Genomic DNA, 15,756 nt, shown 5'->3' with positions numbered 1-15,756 from the left:
ATTTCACAAAAATACTTTAAATATTCTGAAACAAACACACTGTCACAATACTTTCCTAGAAACTTTAAATAAGTGTAGAAATAGATTGAAAAAAGTTATACTGTAGGCGAAGAAGGATATCTGTGTAGGGGACTGTGATAGAATGAGTCTGTAATAGAAAAGAAGTATGTTTTTGCAGTTAAGATTTGTGGTTGCCATTTTTCTGAAAATCCTGAATTTACTGGTGCTCTTTCTAATGTAAGTTTCTATGGGAAATCAAAGCATATTGAAAATGTAAAGAAAAAATATTCAGGATGGTTTTCGCTTTACACTGTCCTTTCAGGACAGCATGTATGTAATAAGCATAGTTAAAAGCAACATTTGGGTGAAGTGCCTCAAATCTATTTTTTTACATACCTCTCTACAGCAATGGCATCTATTCTTCATCAGAAATATTTATTCTAATATCAAGTGAATGCTATATTTATATTTTCATATACACTGACGGTTGAAAATGCATGTGCTGTATATGAATGCAGTATCTGCAGTTTTGTAATATTTTATAATATTACATCTATGTATATTCCCTGTTTACATTTAGAAATATTTTGTTACTCTTGTGATAAAATAATTTCCTCTGATCAGGTATCTTTATGTATATTACTTTTTGTTTCAGCTTTGATGGTTTAGAACATATTTTGTGGAATCTAAATAAAAATGAATAATTGCATTTCTTGACTAACAGACCCATAGAACTGCCACTGTTGGTAGAATCTGTGTTGTGATCTCTGTGATCTGCAGACTGTAATGCTATCACCACTAGAGGTCCCCACACATTCATGAGTGCAAATTATGACTGCAATTCCCTGTTCATTTCTTAATAGCATTAAGTTACATGCTAAATTGTATGGTGAAGCTGATATTGTGGTATACATTTATATACATTAATTCAATTTTAATAAAACAGTACTCACTATTCATGGTAATCTTTCATGAAGTCTCTCAGGACAGGAGCAAATTAATTGAACCCCAGTGATATCATTTCTTTAGTAGATGTCAGAATTTCTTTTGGCCATACGTTAAAATAAAATTCTTGCCCGAGTATAAGTTCTGTTTTTATCTTGAATGGCAATGGAGTTCATGTTGAAGGGATTGTCACCTCTTTACTATGTCTCCTGGTGTACTATGCTGACAAAAATATATATTTCTAGTGTGCTGTGCTTGTTCATTACCAACACCCACTGGCCCAATCACATAATTCAGGTCATGAATTCATGGAAATCACAGTTCTTTGTGCAGCAAATATTAGAAAGAACCATGAATACTGTGAAATCAGGGCCTGAAGAAACAGTAAGTAGAAAGATTGATTTTGATTGCATGGACCTGGCAGGTGTTGTTGCCGAGTGTAATTTGTTTCCATCTGTGTGGGCCAAAGCTTAGAGTTCAGCCACAGTGTCAGGGGATGAGCTCATGCATAGAAGCCACTGTCATGTTCCCATGGCTCACATGCTCGGATATTAAGTTTGTGTTATTTTGCTGTATTTTTCTTGCACGAGGGTCAATTAGTGTTACATAATTTTTTTTTTCAGTTAAGGTATACATTTATTCGGAGGCCACTATGTGGATGCATTGGAAAGAAAGAAAGAAAGAAAGAAAGAAAAGGAGAGAGGGATAGCGAGAAACACTAAACTGATTGGAGGCCTTGCATTGAACAGATGACAGATGATGGACATGGAAAAGGAGTAGGTGTGAGTGTATGAGTCATTCAGGCCTTTCCGTTTCTTTCTTTCAAAGGCCACAGCACTCTGCTTGGAATAAAAGACCCACAGACACCCGCAAGACCTACACAGTACTGCCAGAAATAAGCATTATGTCAGAAAGACAGGATGAACTAGCAGTAAGACAGATAAGTTTTCTGTCAGGCAGCTGGATTCAGATTTGAGCCTTGATATTTATAAATAGCCAGTTTTTTTTTAGTATAAAATCAAATAAGCATCTACTGTGCTAGCATTCACAATACTGCCAATCAATCAAATCAAATGCAAAGGAACAAAAGAGAACCTCATTAATTGTATTGTAATACAACTGAAAGATTTTAATTTTGTTTGTAAATATGAGCAGAAAATGTGTTGTGATGCAATGTGTTGCGATGCTTGGTATGTGACATATAGAAATACTGAAATTAATTTAATTAATTTTTTAAGTGCAAGAATACTTTGCTTATACTTTGCACACATTCCAGTCAGTAACTGTGTTGAAGCACCCTCTGCTGGATGGAACCAAAAATAAATTCAGAAGCAAGAGACAAAGAGAATCTGTTGCTTTCAATTACTGTGCTATCACCTTTGGAAACTGTTAGTATTAGTAATGGTCATTAAGGCTTACTCCAATACTAATTTTCATTTCGGTTCTTCTCCCCAAAACTGAAATATATTATAACATGGTTTTAGTCTGCAAATATTGAGAATTTGTTGAAAATGTTGAAAACATAAAAAACAAGTGTTAATGACTTTTTAAAATTTGAAATTATATATTTCAACATTCATTCATAAGTATACTGTAAGATCGTCAACTATAGTACCACACTGAAGGATAGAAACATAAGGAATGCAACAATAAGCTTTGATATAGTTAACAGCAAAGACCATTTCCAAAAGAGTTTTACCATAATTTCAAAATGACACAGGGATGAATGTAATTACTGTCTGCTAAAGCAAATTGTCATTATTGTATTCTGTGAATCATTGTATGCAATGTGGCCAGTACTGGAACAGACTGGCAAGTGTATCTGAGGTTTTATTATGACAGAAAAACCTGAAGGTGTTTACGCAAGAAAGGAGGAGTTTGCCAGATGAATGTGTGTCAGTGTGTCATGTGCATGCTGTGGAAGGGAAGGCAGCCTAATATTGTGAATGGATCAGAATTATAGGTGTGATGGGGGCTTGTGAGGCTAGACAGATTTCAGAAATGGGAAGGATGTGTAGTTTGGATATTGCTGTCTATCAATGTTCAGAAGAAGGCGCAAATCACTGAGGGTCTTCTGAATGCTACCAGTGAAGCCATTTTGTGATTTAGAGAAAACGTGCGATACGAGACATCTGTTGACAGATGTCTGCGCACATGGAGACATTGCCACCAACTCATCTTGAGTGTTGGAGAGAGTGATGCCAGTAGAGAGGCAAAGAGGCATTCCCTGGGTGATAATATAAATGCACAAAGAAACAAGAGTTGGCCCTAAGGTGGAGCCCTGTGGGACTGTTTTATCGACAGAGCGAAAACAGGAAATGAGGTTACCAGATTTTACACGATGGGAACAATTCTGAAATCAGTTTGAACTCACTTTTATAGAAATGCAAGTTTTCTGGGCAGAATATCACAATGAAGGAAATCAAAAAGCTTTAGATAGTGACTCCAGTAATGCCCAACCGATTCAGGGAAGATAATGCAATGCAGGTCTGGAATCGCAGAGCTTAGATTTACTGAAATACTGGTACGCTCCAAGAAAAATGTGTTTTTTTATTGACAAGCTAACTTTGAGTAGTGCTGTAAAACAAAAATGAGGTGATGATGTAAGACACAGTATTGCCTCCATGCTCAAAGGAACAGAATCCAGAAGTTTCTCAGAAGGCAATAAGGGCATGCATTGTTGGGAGAAAGAGAGCAGGAGTTCTTTTATTCACAGAAAATGTTCTGTTGTTTTTTTTCTGACTGCTTTTTTTTTCCCAGTGTAGCGAGCGCACGAGAACAGAATGTGCACGAACGGGATTTTTTCCCTCTGCAGTAACACGTGGCAGGCGAAGGAAAAACACTCTCTCTAGCAGAAGCCGAGCGCTGTAGCCGTCTCTTCCCCCGGTATAAGTCAGGCCGACGCCCTTAATGGAGCCCGGCAATAAGGACAGAGCACAGGGGCACAATCAGCTGCATCCTGCTGGGAAACGTGGGATTAATCAGAGAGGGCTGCTCTGCTCGCTGCTGCAGTAGCGCTTGCTAGCGACTGCTAAGTCTGGCTTGCACGCTATACTGGCAATCAACAGGGAGAGATGGACCTCTCTTCCAATGTCCCATAGTTGATTGAGAGGACTGAAGCCCTGAATATACCACACCTGGAAACATGGGCAACAGTGTAAGATGAGCACGCACATCATTCTCAGGGTGTATGGACTGGATATAAGGGAGCACATTCAAGTGTTTCCAAAATTAAAAACGTTGGCATGTCTTAGACTAGTCATTCCCAACCATGTTCCTGGAGCTCTACCACCGTGTAGGCTTTCATTCCAACCCTAACAAAGCAAACCTCATTCAATAGCTGGAGATCTCGTTGAGCTGCTAGACTCATTAGTAGAATCAGGTGTGTCAAATTAGGGTTGGAATGAAAAAATACAGGACGGTAGATCTCCAGGAACAGGGCTGGGAACCACTGTTTCAGCCAGAAAAAACATCTTGAACATGGGGGCGATGAAATCACATGAAATCAGATATCAATCACTTCACCTCCTGTGTCATATCTAACAATATTTAACTCAAAGTGGATTACACTTCTACACTTCACCCTGTTGGCTGAAATCCAATGTCTGTAGATCACAGAATATTCAAAAATAAAATAAAATAAAACTTATAGAGCAGTCACACACAAATTTCAATAAATATGATGCTTATAATATAAAAATATCCACATATTGAATTCCATTATTAATTCAATTGCATTTCTATTCAGTTTTATTTGTATAGTGCTTTTTACATTTGTATAGTCTGTCATAAAGATGCAGTACAGGAAAATAGGAAAGAACCGGAACAGAACCCCCCAAAAAACAGCAAGTGAAGTAAAAATAAACTCCCCAGTGGGAAGAAAAACACTCAAACAGTGGTGAGAAAAAAAATTCCCTGGTGAGAACAAATCTTGGGAGAAACCAGGCGACAGAGGGGGAGCACATCCTCTGCTGGCAGAGCAGACTTCTCTCCACAGTCATACCGTGTTATTTTACACCACTAGCCTTTACTGAAAATGTCACCACTGGTGTACAAGATTTAGGGAGAAATTGCCAGTCAGCATTTTTGTTTTCCGACTTGGCTTATTTGACTATTTTGATTTACGCACAGCTTTTTCAGCGTAGTTAGGGTTAATGTATCTCAACAAAAATGCTTTCCAGATAAAAGACAGGCCAAATAACTCACATACAAATCAAATTCTCTCATCAAAGGCAGCTGTAGATAACACTGGGCCAACCTAGTGAACAAAGTCACAACCAGCAATAAGCCAACTCTCAATAAGCCAACAGGCTAGTGTAATAAATTGCTACCTGTTTCTTACACTCCATCTTTTCCCTATGTTTTTTCAGTAATAATTTTATGATTTGTATGAGGTATTATTTGTCACAGAGATAGAAGTTTTATGGCTATTGCATGATTAAAAAAGCAATATTTTTTCCTATCAGTTAAATGTATTATGTATTTTTAAGTGTTGAAATGATAAGAAACACGATGCAGAATTAGACTCCAATTTACTGAACATAGATTATGATCCAGAGCATGGCTCCGTGGTGTGCACATGTTCATGTGCAGAGCTGATATTTTACTTGGCTGATATGACTTAACCTGTACCTATGGACTGCTTCCAACTCTCCCATATAAGAGTTTGTTGATTTATTGGCTGTTTTATAAGAATTGCATTGTTGTTACTGTACGTCCCTGAATGACTGGCCGTCCTGCTTGATGAGTCTAGCAGTTCATTCATTGGGACATAAACACTGAATCAAAGAACAGCAGGCAGGGTGCTCTCTCTCTCTCTCCCTCTCTCCCTCTCTCTCTCTCTCTCCCTCTCTCCCTCTCTCTCCCTCTCTCCCTCTCTCCCTCTCTCTCTCTCTCTCTCTCTCGCATGCACTCACGCTTCACGCACATACACACAGAAAACCCCACATGCTGATTTAACAGATGTCTAGTATCAGTGGCGTTGCATAGTACTACAACAAACACACAAATATAGACATAGGTGTATTAATGCAAGTTTAGCGGCTGTGCTTGGCTCTTTTAATATGGCAAACAGGTTGCAGTGCTGATAAATCATTGGCACTATTTAAAGAATGGGTGCTCTGCTGGATTGCAGCAAATAAAATAATCATTAGATTCAGCTCTAGAGCTGGAAAAGAATCACCTTGTATTTGCACTCAACTGATAATGAAGCTCTTCTGTCTGCATTTATATTAGAACAATTAAAGAAAGGAGAGGAATAAATCAATCTGAGATCAGGTGAAAAACCAGTAAATGACTAGGAATACTGCACATCGTCTTCCCTTCCCGTCACTGTATCATCATTAGAACTCATTTGGTCTACATACACTTCCTGTATTGATAGTTAGCTATCTGGGTTGTCTAATTAGATTGCTTTACTATTGTATTTGTAATTGTGCAATCAGCTAAAATTGATTGTGATCTGCAAATGGCAGAACCAGCTTTGATGGGATGCTCTCTCTTAGCGGTAATTGTTTTCAGATGAATAAAGAAATCTCCCATCAGCCATTAATTGGTTTGTTTTGCTGTTGGTCAGTGGTCCATGCTTTGAGGTAAATTTAGCTTTTGATCATAAAGATTCTGAAGCTGGGCCTCCTGGCTCAGATTTCCCTCTTCTTCTTTCCTTCCACAGATGTGTGTGTCTGTGTGTGTGTGCGTGCATGTGTGTGTGTGTGTATGTGCATTTATCCTGATTAACTAGTATGCCAACTATCTGAATAATCAATTGGCATATACACACACATTTTCTTTCTTCATGATAGGCAGATTAAATGATGAATTCAATTTAGAAAAGTAAGTTTTAATCATTAAGTATACACAAAACAAAAACTGACACCTTTCCGATTGGTTTCCACCAGACATCTTATGATAAACAAAACAGTCACGCATGTGCGTGAGTATGTTTGTGCGTGCATGTGTGAGTGTGTGCGTGTATGTGTGTGCATGAGCGTGGGTGTGTGTGTGCATGCGTGTGTGTGTATTAATACATATTGTGGTTTCATTTCCATTCCATTTGAGAGCTGGACGACAGAAGACAGATTGATTGTTTCCTGGTTTCCCTAGAAACCATCCATGGAGTATATGGAAAATCAGATAAAATATGTGGCATTTCCAACCAGTGAAAGATAAAAATCATATTTTCCTTCATTCCTACGATTGCTTCTTAAAACTTATTAGCTGAAGGCTCCTGTGCTTTCATTATATCGGCTTGACCCAGAATGCTTCCTACAGTATTCTGGTTTACGGCACAGTAAAAAAAACAAAAACAAAAAAAACAAATCATGAAACTGCCTTGGGAGGTGTACCATTATAGCGCCAATCTCAGGGCCAGCAAAATCCATATTGTTTTCCTTTTCCTTCTATGTGCCAATGCATGAAGCAATATTCCAGTATTTTTATCAGCACTCTACACCACTCCTTTTAGGTGGCATAGGCTCTTAGCCCAAGAAACCTCAGATACTGTGTTTTTCATATACAGTAAGTGCATGGTTAGTCACACTGGAACAAATGCACCTTGGGACATTGGGCAGATATCCTACTAAAATGGCATGTACATACTCATACTATTAAATATTAATGCTGAACATATGCTGCCCATGTCCATATAAAATACATCTTACCAGAAACATATATATGCCTCTTCTTTTCCTTATTCAAATAGGAACATCATAATTTTATTTTCACTATGTACTGACAATAGTCTTACTGGAACAATACCAAAGTTTCTACTCAGTTTCTATTACAGATTTAGTGACTGTGGATTGGTCTTTCTATGATTTCTGGATTTCTCCATATTGCTGAAATAGCAACTAGGGTGAGTTTCAGCCTAATATACAATGCGCATGATATATAAATATATGCACCCTATCAAAGGGACATAATACATGAGTAGGCCCTAAATGTGAAATGGCCTGGTACTAAATCAGGAGAGCTTAGTTTTGGCCTCTGAGGACCAAGTCCCAGCACATTACATAGTGTTTTCAAGAGACCAATCAGCCTAGTTTTCATTGGACTGGGAAAGTAAGCTGCTATGCAGTTTTCAGATTTCATCCTTAAAATGAAAGTTCCAGTGAAACTCTTAAACTGAAGCTGTTGGAAGTTCTAATGGAACTCAAACTGAAAAAGACTGTTGAGAGTTCCAATGGAACTCATAAACTGAGGCTGTTGAAAGTTGTAATGGAACTCTTAAAGTGAAGGCAATTCCTTCATGCTTTTGAAGCCCTCAAACAAGCCATTCCTGTTTGCATTGGTGTTTCCCCCCGATCCCCCCACCCACCCCTTTACATAATTTTGTCCCAGTCGTGGAGACTTACTACGACTACAGACTGGGGATTATGCTGAGTCTCTATGGTTTTACTTTGATTAGCCTAACTTTAAGAACATACTGTAATACAATTCAAGTGGTAATGTCTTTCCTCAACAGAAATAACTTATCTTTTAGCTGCCATATGGAAAAACGTTATATTGATTCATATGATCATGTTTACTGAAACCTTTTAAGTTAGGCAGTGAAATATTAGGTATCCAAGAGTTTGCACAAATTGAAAACTAAAATGTTAACTTTCATAAGCTCATTTATTATGACAAATAGAAAAACACAAAAAATGATTATGTGTCATTAATAGATTGCACATTGTCTGTGTATTTTGTTTTGACTGAGCCATCCATTCATGTAGTCTATCAGTATTACAAGTGGAGCAATTAAAAATCATTTAAATAGGTTAGATAGGATTCATTCCATCCTGTGTATTTTTTCTTTTTACAACTAAATGGGCAACTTGAGCTATTGGAATAACCTGTTTTTAAAGAGCAACACCTATCAGGACTTTCATGAAAACCAACTTGCAAAAGCACCTGTTTGAGAGCTGGCAAATATATCCATAATTAACTTGAGATTTCCCACTGAGAATGCATTACAGATTTTCTTGTTCAAAGACGTTTCAGCTCTCAAATCCCCTGCAGTGTGAATAGAATTTTTTGTTGCAAGTTGTAATGAGGATGAACAAACAGCCTCCCCCCCAAAACAAAATGCAAAACTATGTTAATTATACAATAATTATCATTCTTCATTTGTGAATTTCTGCTAATTTAATTACAGCAAGTGTGTGAGTCTGTGTGTCTCGGAGGTTTTATACTATATATAAGCAGATCAAAGATGAATAGAATGCATCCATGGAGGAAAAGATTGTTGTTGACAGTCACACTTGAATACTGCGGGTATAATACCAATGTGTGAAGGACTGGGGCTGTCCACACATTGCAAAACCATGTGTAGACACACAGCGCTTTAGTATGTGTTACACATTTTGGGGTGAAAAAACAGCTGCAAACATTCTGGTCATTTGCACCTCGGAAAGCCCTTCACCAAAATGTACGTTGGCCAAACGCACTTATGCATATAATCTTGGTGCTGCACAGTATGTGCCCCTCGCAGATGCTCAGAATATAAAGTGGGAAAAGTCACATGAGGAAAAACAAATACAGCACACCAATATGTTCCAATGCCTCCAGTCTGCTGATGATTCCTTTATATATAAAAAAATAAAAATAAATAAAAAATCCACCCCCCCTCCCTCCAAGTACCTTTTGCTGAGCCTTAAGGTATTATTTCTAACTTCTTGTCTGATAATTTAAGCCAGTTTAGTTGCCCTTCTCTTTATTTTCTCAGGAGTTTTTATTTATTTCATATAGTGTGGTGCCCAGAACTCGTGACACATGGTCTATTGTATGCGTCGTGTAATATTTACGTTCTTTGATCTATACCCTGTATGTTTTTCGACGTGTTCCCAGCATACGGTTTGCCTTTATTATTGCTTTGGCACAATATCTAAATGATTTTAAGCCTCCATTTCTCCTGAGTCTTTTTTTCTTAAGGAGCACATTTTAATATGTACCCTCTTAGCACGTACTCCTATTTGAAATTATTTTCAGCATGCACAATTTTACATTTGGCAAGATTAACGAAAATGTTCTGTATTATTATTATCTACAACAGCAATGAGTTGTAAGTAGAACGATGATGACGATAATGATGATGATGGCCAAGCCACTAATTGGTCAAAGCCAAACACTCCTACTTTTTATCGTTGTAATCAAAATTTGAATATCTCCTCTGGGACAGGAAAGGCATCTTAAAAGGGTCATATATCATACACACGTTTATTGTGGCGCCAGGCCTGCAGTACATCTTTGTGGCAGTACAATCTAGGGTATGATTAATGGTTTCCTCAGGGAGGAGGTTGAATTAAAAGTCGCACCTCTCACACTACTTATGTTAATGTCCCTGACCCTAATCTTTCAGTCGTTTCATTATTGCATCACAGGAGAATTAAATTAGTTTTTTTGGGGGGGATATACCTTGGATAAAGTACTATACCGGGAAAGGATGAGCATTGGTGACCGTTACGTTATCATTACTGGTTCAGGGTCGCTGGCAGAGTTTATTCCCATAAGACACACAGGCGAGGAACGTTCCCTTTGGTTCAAAACTCACCTGCACACAAGTACGTCTGCATTGATGAAGTCCTCACTTTAGTTGGGCACAACCACTGAATGCGCCCGTTTTTTAAAAATCCCGATAATGTCCACTGCAGCGCCCTACCACCTCGCAAGGTTTTCTCGCTGTGGCAAAATGAATGCACCCATGGAAACGCCATGTGCATTGCAGAAACATTATTTATATTCTGAAAGCAGTGCATGCCCCAGATTTGAGAGCCTGATCGCAGTAATACATGTGGACGGAATCTCGCGTGGTCAGCGTAATAAATAAAATGAGCAAAGGCTAGATACGCGCGGATTGTACGCGAATCACCCTATCTGGAGTCTTTTCACGTCTCCGACATCAAAATGTCAATCTCCCTAAAATCCTGCTAAATTACGTTTCGTCCATTTCTGACTGATTTTATTGGACGCGTTAGGACTGGGGACACGCGTCTATTATCAACAGGATGTTCTGAAAAACGCAAAAGATCAGCGGTCTATATTGGTTGCTTAACTATATAGGCAGATTCCGGACTGCAGGGCGAACTCAGCGAAACCTTCGACAAAAGGCTATACTTGCACGGAGAGACGGTCATCAGCATACAGAATTACTGCCAGCGGATTCTTTGAAAAAGGGAAGCAATGAAAGAAAAAAAATTAATCGAAACGGCAAAAATGCAGGGGAACATGATGGTGAGTGTAAAGTGATTCTTATTCGGGTTGTAATGTTTTCAATTCATTTGGCGCTGGACCATCCAGGAGACCGAATCTATCCAAAGTAAACGTTTCACAGTTTTGTCCGCGATTAAGGAAATGGGAAAAAGAAAGAGATAGCTAGCTGGTTTTACTGGCCAGGATAGCTCCCAACTATCAACACTGCTATTTAGCACAGGCAAAGCGGTACGTTGTTTCACTACTGCAGCTTTATAAAATGTCAATATTATTCTATGAATTATTTGTTTTTAATGCATAAAGCTAAGTTCAGTATTTTGGCCTTAAAAATAAAGCAGGCACTGGTTGACTGTAAGTAGGCGACATAACTGCTGTTTGAAGTCTCTTTGACAGGCAGTAGCCTACCCACAGTAGCATATACGTATGGGCAAGTCCTAGGTAGTAGTTGGCTGACTGTGTTTCTATGGCTGCCCTTGGAATTACATAGCAATTGAAATAAATGAAAATAAATGAACAAACAAACTAACAAAACAGAAAGACAAATAAATAAACAGGTTATCACCAGTCACGAAAGGCGTTATACCTATTTATAATAGCCTACCTGTTTATACTTTGAGGGAACTACAGCTTCATTTTTTATTAGTGTACTCGCTGAAACGCAGTTGAAAGCAGCCTCAGTTCCGGCAATAGGCAAATTGCGGTTCATTTCCCCTTAGATAAACTTAGCCTACATTGTGCATTATTTTAAATAGAGGTGTTATTCTCAGTTGTAGCCTCCCAAATTAATGCACAGTGGATAGCGTGACCGTGGTCTTGCGTTCTCGGGTGTTATTTTAAAATACTTTTTCAAAAAAAGCATAACTGAACCCTGTCAAAATGGAATAGCTTCAGTTTAAATATGAAATGTGTTAAAGAAATCTTATTTGAGATCCCCCCTATCGTTTCTTGATTCGGCTGGCAGCTCACAGCACAACTCCCAGGAGTTCTCGATACAAGGCATAAAAAATGGTTTATGGGGGCTTTTTTGCGTTTCCATGCATTTTTAACATTACACGCAGTACTACCATTTATTTAATGCCTTTGTGGGATTTATAGTTTAGTTCCAGCTGCTTTTTGTTTGATTTATTCCAGTCCTATAACTAAGCGAGAAATAACACCCTAATGGATATAAAATAAAATAAAAAATAAAAACAAATACGGAAATTATACAAAATAATATTATACAAATGTAAAAAGTGGTCTACACGCCAGAATATTGATAATAGAATGACCTTAACGTTTCTGCACAGTACAATTTCCACTGTTAATTGAACTCTTACAGAGCCCATATGGGTCAAAATGGGACCATATGTACTCTGTAAGAGTTGATTAAACACATTTTATTGTGTGTTAGAAATGATTGACAGCTTTTTTATATACTGTGAAAAATTGCATGCAACCAGTGCATCTGCTCAAAGACATCTGCTCAACGTTTCATTAAAGATTCTACGAATACAGATGCAATACAACACACACTTCTAATAGTACAAACATTTCTTCACAGTGCTCTTGACATGCACTTGAAAATCTTTCTCATCACAGTTTCATTGATGTAATACGGTTTACACCAGATAGTGGCAAACTGTATTAAAATCCTCAGAAAGAAAATATATAGCAAAATGCTGAGTGTAAAATCAGCTCTGATAGCAGAATGTTTAACTGTGATAGAGTACAAATAGAGTGTTCTTACTGGACTCATAAAATAGGTTAAAGTCTATTTAACACACTGACCTCTCGTTCCTCCTCTGTGTACCCCTGGTTTTAGTGTACGGTTTTCACCCAACATTTTCTCACAGTTATGAATAAAATATGCTTTGGCACAACCCTGCGGGGTTTCCACACTCAAGTCAAAACCTCAAGCCAATGCGACATCACATGCTCAGAGGCTGAAGGCTGAGACGGTTGCATGGGCATAGTAAAAGCTGACACCCTGAAGAATGCTCATTTTGAGGAAAGGAGAAACTCCGCAGGCTTTTACAAAAGCGTCGACAGTTCAGTTATTTTGGCCGTAAAGCCTGGCAGCGTTGCAACAAGCTAATGTTGGTTGATGAGCTGTAAATTGGACGGCTGAGAATTTGCCTTAATTTGATCAGCATCGCGAACAAATGTGTGTGCGTGTTCATCATTGTTTTTCAGGACTGTTTTCTTCATTAATGCTGATATAAATGAACAAGCGATGCCTTTTTTACCTAAATTAACCTGTCAGCTTTACGTTGTTGCTGTTCGCAGAAACCATTAGAATGGAAAAAATTATAATAATGTAATACAATGCTTATTGGTATAATTAAAGCTATTAAATAGGATGAGCTAAAAGGCACCGCAATAGAGCAACTATCAAATGCAATAAAAATGAATTACCTGCGGGGGCGATCCTCACCTACTCTAAAATAGCGAGCTTGTTAAATGTGATAAACAAAGTAAGATCAGGTGAATGAGGATTGGGGGCTCAAAGGGTAATTCCCTGCTCCCCCAACCCCCTCCCCTTTTTCCTCTCTGGCTGCCCCCACATTTTATTTATTTTATTTTTTAGTTTATTTAAGAAGGGACAGTGCATATTAATCAACAACAAATGTAAATATGCCAGATTTAGCCAAAAGGCTAATTTTCATCTGTAGTCCCTGGCCAAATGTTATTAAAAGGCTTCCTTAAAAGATAAAGGTAAACAGTAAAACATACATAGCAAAGAAAAAAAAAATACACGCACAGTTATTTAAAAAAAGGTGGTCAACACAAGCAACAACAGATGCTAGAGGGTTGGAGGGTACACAGACATACTGCCATGACACAGAAGCATAGGACAAGTGACATTTCAGTGCTGACAGGTTTGTATGTTAATCATCCATTGTTTTAAGTGATGGCTAAAAGACCTGAAGGTATGGAGTTCTTTGAGGTGAGTTGGAATTGAGTTCCACTCTCGTGACCCTCTAACGTTGGAGGGATTGTCACTGTCTCCCTTTTTTTGGATTTTCCCCCCAAAAACCTGTCAAATTATGAGCATACATTTTGGGGCTGGTAGCTTGGTCGTCCTGTTGCAATCGGGATGCATGTTTATATTGGGGTTGTATCAGTCTCATCTGATAATATCTTAGTAAGTAATCTAACGGTATTGGCGGACAAAATAAGATTATGGGCAAAGTGGTGATGCAATACATGCGCTAGAGAGGTGATGCATTTGATGCGCTGATGAAAATCTAAGTGAAAATTTCATGCTCAAAAAAGTCTCATCACGGTGTTATTTTTACTTTATCATTTTTACCAACTAAACTCACAGGCAAAGCTATACAGAGGACAGGTAACTCTCCAGACCTTTGCTCCCTGCTTATTAGCTGCTCTGCTGGTTTTTTCTCAATTTTCCTTTCTGTTTCCTCCGTAAAGAGACTGGGGTAGTGTCGCTGTAAAAAGCACTCTACACATAAAATTGAATTGAATTGAATTAATAATAAAGTAATTTTAAATATTTCGTTTTTCAAATAACGTTTATTACATTTTCCTTCATAAGTCGATGTTTTTGCTCATCTACTTCATCCAAGAATGTGGAAACTTGCATTGCAGTTTGCATTTGTGCTATAATGTAAAACAGGGAGGCATCGGTATTGGCCAATATAGCCAGTCAATTATTGGCACCCCTAATTAAAGTACTGGAGTTTGCTGTAATGACCTGCTACAAAGTGTGCTATTGACCCTTGGCTATGGCAGTGCCAACTGTGGTTGTGCTTTTTTGTGCTGGCATTGCCCACATATGCACAGACTCACTCACACATAGAAAGAACAAACACATGCGCAAATGCACAAACAAGCAAACACACACACACACACAGTAATATCTATGCTGAGGTTTTTTTAGTGACTAATTTTTGTAAAACTCCACTTATTTACAGAACACAATATATGTATATACTGTATATTTCTGTCTGTGACATGAATTACTTGGTAGGTTCCTGACATACTATGAAGGAAAATATAATGAATATGTTCCTATGTTACAGCACAGTGCTGTAGCAGCAACAACAGTATAGCAGTTCATTATTATAGAAATGTAGCAGTGTGTGTGTGTGTGTGTGTGTGTGTGTGTGTGGGTGCATGGGTGGGTGGGTCGGTATGTGTGTGTGTCTGTATGTGGTTATTTTCTGTGCTGCTTATTCTGGTACCCCTACAAAAATCAGCATTAATTGCCACTGGTATATCATGTCTCAACTGAAACACTTTTGAGGTATGCTAATGTCACTGTCCTCATTTTTTAGCATGAATAACTAAAATCATGGGCGACCTCTGAGTTCAGAAACATACATTGAGCGACAACTAGGCTGTCTCTGGTTCCTTTAACAAGTGCTGATAATCAGGCATCCTGTTTTTGAAGTGTGTGTGTGTGTGTGTGTGTGTGTATGCGTGGGAGGAGGTAGGCACGCACAAATTCAACTCTTCCCGAAGCAGACCACGCCACACATTGCCTGCAAGGCCATTGACTGAGTCCAGCTGCTCTGTGCTGTCGTGCTTCTCAGACCCTCCCTTTCAATGTGCTGCCTGCAAATTTCCCCAGACATACAGGGATTTAACCCTCACCAGTGGAGGACTACATTTCAA

The 15,756-nt window shown here is 38.4% G+C and overlaps 1 protein-coding gene and 1 long non-coding RNA gene across 5 annotated transcripts in view; one reads left to right on the top strand and one right to left on the bottom strand.

Moving 5' to 3' along the window:
* LOC135260873 (dipeptidyl aminopeptidase-like protein 6) overlaps positions 1–15,756 on the top strand; it is a 165,313-nt gene that overhangs the window by 3,237 nt on the left and 146,320 nt on the right. The window contains exon 1 of one of the 2 annotated variants that reach the window (XM_064346540.1): positions 10,364–11,157. The exons of the other annotated variant lie outside the window; for it this stretch is intronic. Within the exon in view, the coding sequence (XP_064202610.1) occupies positions 11,107–11,157 (51 nt within the window). The 5' untranslated portion in view covers positions 10,364–11,106. Of the gene's footprint in view, positions 1–10,363; positions 11,158–15,756 lie in introns of those variants that run through there. 2 annotated transcript variants of the gene reach the window in all.
* Positions 1–15,756, bottom strand: part of LOC135260874 (uncharacterized) — a 151,040-nt gene that overhangs the window by 30,741 nt on the left and 104,543 nt on the right. Inside the window, exon 3 of one of the 3 annotated variants that reach the window (XR_010331766.1) lies at positions 3,355–3,907. The exons of 1 other annotated variant lie outside the window; for it this stretch is intronic. This is a non-coding gene — a long non-coding RNA (uncharacterized LOC135260874). Of the gene's footprint in view, positions 1–3,354; positions 3,908–15,756 lie in introns of those variants that run through there. One more of the 3 variants, XR_010331767.1, reaches the window with a different exon arrangement.

This window comes from Anguilla rostrata, chromosome 8, assembly GCF_018555375.3.
Source record: "Anguilla rostrata isolate EN2019 chromosome 8, ASM1855537v3, whole genome shotgun sequence".
In the NCBI taxonomy this organism is placed as follows: Eukaryota; Metazoa; Chordata; class Actinopteri; order Anguilliformes; family Anguillidae; genus Anguilla; species Anguilla rostrata.
This window is presented reverse-complemented; position numbering and strand designations above follow the sequence as displayed.